At 50.3% G+C, this 7,649-nt stretch overlaps 1 protein-coding gene across 1 annotated transcript; it reads right to left on the reverse strand.

Moving 5' to 3' along the window:
• Window positions 1-3,636: 3,636 nt before the first annotated feature.
• On the reverse strand, window positions 3,637-6,961 carry PMAIP1 (phorbol-12-myristate-13-acetate-induced protein 1). The gene is made up of 2 exons (XM_063321010.1): window positions 6,828-6,961; window positions 3,637-6,484 (listed from the first exon to the last, which is right to left on the reverse strand). The coding sequence occupies exons 1-2, from the start codon at window positions 6,877-6,879 to the stop codon at window positions 6,372-6,374; spliced, it is 165 nt and encodes a 54-aa protein (XP_063177080.1). The 5' UTR covers window positions 6,880-6,961; the 3' UTR covers window positions 3,637-6,371.
• Between the last annotated feature and the right edge of the window lie 688 nt (window positions 6,962-7,649).

Raw genomic sequence — 7,649 nt, forward strand, 5'->3', positions numbered from 1 at the left:
GATTCAAAGCTTTGGTCCAGCAGTCTGGTGCTTTTGCGGTTGTTTTTTTTTTTCTTTCCTACGCAATTTTCTTTCCTACGCAAAAATAAGCCTCGCAGCCCCGCCACCCTGCATGCAGCACCCCTGTATCAATAAGTGCCTGGAGAGCAAGCGGAGCTGCCTTATCTAGGGCTGATCCCCCGTGCTTCTGGTAAAGGAGATTGGGTCGTTTCTGCTGTCAAGGAGTACGGCTGAAACCAGATGGTCATCACCAGCCCTTAGCGAAAGCCCGTTTCAGACTTCGTCCTCACGGCAAAAGACCGGCCATGTCTTGCTCTTTCCGTGCAGTTGGGCTCCTCAAAGCACTTGATTCAGCTAAAAGACTTCACAAATTAATGATGATTGCAATAACTTACAAAGCTTTTTTCCTTTTAAAAAGATAAAATCTCTCTCATTAGATGATCATAACAGAGAACATTGGATGCAAATAAACTTCCTTCCCCAAAACAAGGAGCTGCCCTTCCATCCTGCAGTGTGTAAGGTGTGACTAGAAGGATGTTTTCCAGCAGTCAGGGTATGTTCTAAAGTTAGCCAATACTAAAACCAGGGCATTTTTGCTTTTCCCTGGATAGTCCCATACGTGCTGGCCTCATCTGGCTGCGCGGCTGAATCAGTCTGATACCGCTGCACTGAGCAAACAAGTTACCTGAAGTTGTAGTTCTTTGGATTTTTCCCTACCCAGCAAAGCCATTTCCTTGATATGCTGCCGATGTCACGGTGGCACAGCCCAGCTGCAGTCGTCAAATGCTACCCCCCTAATTCCTGATCCTGGGCAGGCGGGACCTGGGTGTGGCCTCGTGCGATTGTCACAGCTTGATCACGTCCCTTTTGGGAGCACGAAGGGGAAAGCACAACCAGAAAATCTGCCCTTAACCGCTGCCACGCAGCAGGTGGGAAAGGTGGCTGCGGTCCCGGCTCACATCCCAGGGGTGGGGGAGGAGGTGCAAATGTGGGACCTTGACCTGGGCAGAGCATGATGACGCAGGCAAAACCCCAAAGGCACAAAAGCGGGGTGATGAGCACCGTCCCGGAGCCATCCTCTGCTCTGAGTCCCCCAGGTGGGTGTCATGGTGGTAACACAGGGATGCCAGCATCCTGACGGCAGCTCCAAGGACTCTTCACCGGTGTTATTCAGTGCTGCTGAAAGTAACTTCTGGAGAAGGCTCTGGGGAGACATTTATAGCAGCCCTCCAGTACCTAAAGGGGGTGTGCAAGAAAGCTGGGGAGGGGCTGTTTGCAAGGGCTTGTAGCGATAGGACGAGGGGCAATGGTTCAAACTAGAGCAGGGTGGGTTTAGATTAGACATTAGGCAGAAGTTCTTTACAATGAGGGTGGTGAGACACTGGCACAGGTTGCCCAGAGAGGTGGTGGAGGCCCCATCCCTGGAGACATTCAAGGCCAGGCTGGATGAGGCTCTGAGCAACCTGATCCAGTAAAAGATGTCCCTGCTTACTGCAGCGGGGTTGGACTAGATGACCTTTAAAGGTCCCTTCCAACCCAACACATTCTAACAAAAAAAAAACACCTGTATTTTTTGAGCTTTGGAAGCTGGCCTGTCCCCTGCAGAAAGGTGCCTTGGCCCTTCAATCAGTGGCAGTGGCATGGAGAAGCTGGAGGAGCCGAGCCAAGTGGTGCTTCTGCCGTCCTTTTGTGGGGAGGAGGGAATGACGCCAAAGCCCCTCTGAGATTAAGTGGCTGGAAGGGTTTTATTTGAGGTCACTGCCGTTTCATGGGATATCTCCTGTCGCTAAAGGAGGGGCACCCGCCTCCACACTGTCAGAGGGCTTGGGCACCGGTGAGATTTGTATTGCAAAGTAACCATGCGTGAGAAGGGAGGGCAGCCTTGGCGTGGCCGGTTTCTTACACCATCATCCAGACATTACAGTGATGCCCATGGGTAAAGATCCTTGTTTACAGCTGTAACAGCTTTCGGGGCTATTGCTCACTGCCAGCCCTGCCACCAGGCAGTCACCGACTTCACGGAAAACCCTGCCAGACCGAAAGACAACACGTCGTATCCCCAGCCCTTCCTGTTCGCCCGCCTTGCACCTCTACGGACACACGTCATGCCCTCGCACCATCTCGTGTCGACAGGAGGAAAGTGATCAGATTAGTCCCTTCCACCAGCGTGCACTAAAAATAATGAGCAGCATATGAGACATTGGTTTTCAGATGGCTTAAAAAAACATCCCACGGGGGTAAGGGAGGGGAGGGGGGGGAAGGTGGTGTCTGTTGTCTAGCAATTTGTTTCGGAAATACCTCTCGTGCATCCTGTCTCAGGCATGGGAGCGTGCGCCGGCTGAGGGCGCCAGGCTCGTTTTCGCCTGGGCGAGCACAGTGCGAAGGCGACCCGGGGCTGCACTTGTTGGTGCCCACGGGCCGTGGCTAATGGAGAGGGTGACGGGGCATCAGCTCTGGCCGTTTGCTTCCGCAGGTGGGTTCGGCTTGTTTTTTTTGTGATATCAGGTGCTTGCGGGTGAGTCAAGTGCCTTCAGACAGTAATGCCATGCCCCAGTGATGGGATTATTTTTTCTTCCCCATCCCCTTTAGGGAGGAGCAGGTCACAAGCGTCGTGCTCTGGTGGTCACCTGGCTGGAGAGGGGCCAGGCTCCGGCAGGCAGCAGGTGAGGGTGTCTGGATGTTTTCACAGGGCTGATGAGTCTTACGAGTGTAATTTGCTGGTGGAGCTGTGCACCTGTGTCACAAAAAGCATCAGCCTGGCTGCAGGCTGATGGGCCTTCTCAGGACCACATCACTGATGCCCCCTGAAGTAAAGCTCTTCCAAGCCTCTGCTTTGTGGCTAACTGGGAAAGGACAGGAAATTGCTTCCCTTTCAGTCGGTTTCATTTACGAGAAACCAGAGCCTTTGGCCAGGAAGCTCTTAGTCCTCCTCGTGCTGGGAACACGTGCCCAGGCGTGGCGCTCCTGCCCATGGAGCTGGGGAGAAGCAGCACCATGAGTCAGGGCAAAGCCTGCAGCACAGCAGGTGAGGAGCTCGGGGTCTCCTCTCCACAGACACATCTTTGGGCCCCAGCTTTAGGGAGGAAGGATAAGCTATCTCTTTGCTGCTATCTCTTTGCTCTTCCCCTGTGGTAAGCAGTACCATTTCCCCCTTTTCCAAAACTCCAGCTTCAGACGTTGGAGAAAGTCAAAATCTGTGTATTCCTTTCTGCCTGTATCTGAGACAAAACCCTTAACTCTGGTGTCTATCCTTCACTGATCCCCAGCGACGCTCTTCCTCAAAGCTGCAACACCTCTGGTAGAGGTAATGGAGCCCCTGACATCACCCAACTATTCTACGGGCAGTAGTTACTAGAAAATATGGGAACAGGTGTCTCAGTTTCCCATTTTGAAGTTCAAGGATATGGCTGTGCCTTGTTCCCCTTAAAGGCAGAAGTAAACCCCTAATCTCCCAGTGCATACCTACTGGCACTCTGCCATTGCCCTAGTGTTTGCCTGCTGACTTCAAGTATGGAAGGAATTTCCTTAATACAATCACGCATTCAGAATCCACAAAAAACCAAACCAAACCAAAACAAAACAACCCTGAATTATGACAACAATGACTCAATTTTCTTGAAAACACTTTGTGTTTATTATCTTAGCAAGAATTCAAGACATACATGCATGGGCCATACAGCAGAACATCTGGCTTGTATCCAGAATAAGCCTTAAGAAAAACAAACTCATGTTGATGCAGTTATATAGCAGATCCTTTGCATAAATAACAAAAGGAGTCCTAGGGAGAACATCAGCAAGCGCTTGCTCATATACTGGCACTGACCACTTGGGTCTAGGTCTCCTTCCTGAGATCCTGGTGAACACTAGCACTTTTGACAATGCTTGGAGAAACATAAAAACATTTCACAAAACAGCAAATAGTCTAGACAGATAAATACTGCACTAATACTTAAGTCAAATATCCCCATGATAATGCATTTAAATGGATGCTTTTTTCCATAACAGTCGTGTGCTACAGCCTGAAGAACTGGGCAGGCTCTATGAAGCCCGCACTTTGTTTTCTATTGAATTTCAAAGCAGCACACATGGAGCTTTCATTCATACATGAACACTTTCATTCAAATACATTTCAGCTAGTAATGCAAATACTAATGCCAAATTTTCCTGAGAGTCCTCAACAGGGATGATCATTGTTTAGTGTCCTTGATGAAGACCCCAGGACTCCACCAAGCCCAGGACATACAGCGGGAGCCCTTGAAGTTGGGGCTGTCTTTGATGAACAGCTTTGATGAGTTGGACGCAACATTAGCCTGGGAGCCCAACAGAAACTCTTTGTGTTTACTTTTTAATACCCGAAAAACCGATTTCTGTACATGTCAGCAAAACATGTGACTATGCAGTACTAGGAGGAATAACAACTATTCTTGAAACATTATGTTCTCACTGAAAAGGTATTGGCTGGCTTAGAGGAGGAGGGAACCGTGCGTTGTGTCTTCAGCCAACGGCAAAGCTCCCAGTAACACCAGTGGGACGGGGTTAAGTCCTCCATGTGGAAAGCGGACGAAGTCAGTCAGTTCTGCTTAGTGAAATCAGTGGCAATAAGTAACAGCCACACAGAGCTGGTTGTGACAGAGTGACCAGAGCTGTGTAATGACAATTTTGCAAAGGCAACTTCAGAAGAGATAACCTAATCATCAGATATAAATACAAACAAGAATTCACTACAAGGCAGGAAAACCAGTAATTTGAACAGAGCCAGAATTCAGAACGTGCAGCTACACAGCCTTATACAATGCCAATGTACTTACAAACAAGGTTAGTTAAGAGAAGGAGCTCTGACCATTGACCTAAGAGGTAGCTACAAAACATGGTCAGCTTCAGCTGTTTTCTTGCTAGCTTGTACGCATGAAAAAATACTGTTTAGGATCGTGTCTGACGTGAATTGACTAGCAGAGTTACTGTTTGCCTCAATGGCAATCAGCATGCTTAACTCAGGTCCCCCTAAGCCAGACAAGGGTAATAACCCCTCAAGTGAGATAAGCATAATACATCACCATCCACTGGATGGGCTACAGCGGCTTCATCATTCCGGGACCGAAATGAGGTTGCCATGAAATGAAAGGGAAATAAAGTACAAGGGAAGAACCTTCACTTGTAAGTACCATTAAACATTCAGAAGTCCAAGGCTACTTCCCTGTACTAACTGTAACAATTGATTTTATTGATATTATTTCTTCAAAGAGAGGTAGTTGCTTTCTTTGAATAAATAACATTCTCAAGAAAATTTGAGATTCAACTTCGATTCAACTTTAAAATCTACTTCTATTGAAGAGTTATTTTGTTACTTATAAAGACACAGCAATATTGTCCTGTTCTCAAGAAATTCTTTGTAATATTAAAAGAATCCCTCCACCACACGTACCTCGATATCTGTATTTGTGTAATATATATTCATATACATGTCTTATATAATGCTATACTAAAGTATGCTCCCCTCTCTGATGCATGATGTATTTCTCATATTACCAGAAAACATGCTGCTTTCTTCTAGTTAATATACTGTATTTTTACGTCATGTTTTAGGTCACGTTTTGAGCATTTTTTCATACTATTTTTTAAGCTGAACAAGTATCATTCAGTTAATAGTTCTGTGAAATACTCATTTCATACACATGGGGTGCACATATTTATATTTTTTATATATATTATATATATACACAAATATATATATATATTATATAGACTAGAACTATGCAACATCATGTTAATTAATAGAATTGTAATTTTTAGTCTACAAAGCAACATCACGTAACAAATAACCTTTCAATAAAGTTAGTGGTTTATTTAACAAATGAAATAATCCCACCACCAGGTCCCTGTCCAGCAGAATCCATGCTTTAGAAAACACGAGCAGTCAGAAACCAAGCACCTGGCCTTGTGATATATGTTCCCAAATTCCAAGACACTGATGCTTTTTTTGGCTTCTGCACCCAGGTGGTCCGAGCTCCTTGGTGAAACATAGCTGTGGGGCGTGAGGACGACAGGGGAAACCAGACTGCCGGAAGTCTTCTCAGACCGGGCTGAGGGGCAAGTTCCATCTTGTCCCAAGTCTTCCCATCGCGTGATGAGGGGCCCTGCTAGCAATCTTTTTCTTTCTTTTTTTTTTTTCCAGCTGGCATTCGCATGCTAATATTGCTGTAAGATTCTTCAAAGAAATCAGGTTGCGACAGCCATCCTTCAGCGGCTGCAGGCAGCAAAATGCAACACAAAGAGCTTTCTTCATCTCCCAATGTCAGTGAAATCTCTCATTCCAAATCCACCAAGCCAAGGTCTTCCCCTGCTTTTCCGGGCACCGTGTCCGAGGCGGGGGCTCACGTTTTCGGGAAGAAGAGCTTTGTCAGGAGGTTCAGGAACTTCTGCCGCAGGTTCCACTTGTCGCCGATGCAGCGCAGCTGCAGGGCGCACTCCGCCACCACCTCCGGCTCTGCAGAGGACAAGCCGTCAGACACCCGCACCGCCGCCTGCCCGCCCATACTTATTTTCAGTTTTAATGAGATCTTGGCAATATTGTAAATTTTTTTTTTTTCGATTTTTCCCACCACCACCACCACCACCACCCTTCTTTTCTCAACATTACCCGCCACCACCAGGGGGAGCGCCGGTTCCCGCCCCTCGCCTTCCCGCTCAGCGCGCGTCCTGCCGCGGGCGCTGCCCCCGCTCCGGGTGCTGGAGCCGGGGAGGGCAGCGATCGGGCGGCAGATCCCCGAGTCCGTCCGTCCCCCACAACACACGCGCCCCTCACCCCGCTCCCTTCACCCCTCCGGTACCTGCGGGAGCGGCGGGCGGCGTGACCTTCCGTAGGGTCCTACCGGGTAACATCGCGGCGGTGGGATGCGCACCGGAGGGATGCGCACCGGAGAGGGGGATGCGCACCGGAGAGGGGGATGCGCACCGGAGTGGGATGCGCACCGGAGTGGGATGCGGGCCGCAGCGATTCGTACCGCAAGGTTACCGTACGGCGTAAGGTACCGTAAGACTAAGAGCACCCTACGGCGGCGGCGGGGGACTGCGGGCGGGCGGGGCGAAGCGCGGCAATAAGAGCGCTCGGGGCGGCGGGGTTTTCCTCGCGCTGTGACGTGGGCAACAGCGCGGGAATCCCGCCCCCCGCCGTGGGCCCCTCGCCGCACCGGGCGGGCAGGCGGCGGCATGCCCGAGCCCGCCCCGGGCGGAGCGGGAGCGGGAGCGGGAGCGGGAGCGGGAGCCGGGCCGGGCTCGGGGCGCAGCGCCGCGGCTGCGGGATAAGGAACGGCGGGATGGGGTGTGCTGGAACGGCAGGAGATGGAGGGATGGGGCGGGCTTGGGGGAGAAGAGGTGGAGGGATGGGGTGTGGTCAGGGAAAGGGAGATGAAGGCGTGGGGTGGGCTTGTGGGGGGGCAGGAGAGTGGAGGGACGGGGTGGGTTTAGGGCAGAGGACATGGAGATATGGGATGGGCTTGTGGTGGGCCAGGAGAGGTGGAGGGATTCTTAGGGCAGAGGAGATGGAGGCATGGGCTGGGCTTGTGGTGGGGCAGGAGAGGTGGAGGGATGGGTATCTTCTAAGCAAGAAGAGGCATGGGGTGGGGTGGGCTTGCACTAGGCAAGGAGACATG

The sequence above is a fragment of the Chroicocephalus ridibundus genome, chromosome Z (genome assembly GCF_963924245.1).
Source record: "Chroicocephalus ridibundus chromosome Z, bChrRid1.1, whole genome shotgun sequence".
Classification (NCBI taxonomy): Eukaryota; Metazoa; Chordata; class Aves; order Charadriiformes; family Laridae; genus Chroicocephalus; species Chroicocephalus ridibundus.

Coding starts and splice junctions, on each gene's coding strand:
- PMAIP1 (XM_063321010.1), bottom strand. CDS start 6,879: ATGTTACCCGGTAGGACCCTACGGAAGGTCACGCCGCCCGCCGCTCCC. Junction 6,485..6,827: donor GCCGCCCGCCGCTCCCGCAG/GTACCGGAGGGG, acceptor TGTCCTCTGCAG/AGCCGGAGGTGGTGGCGGAG.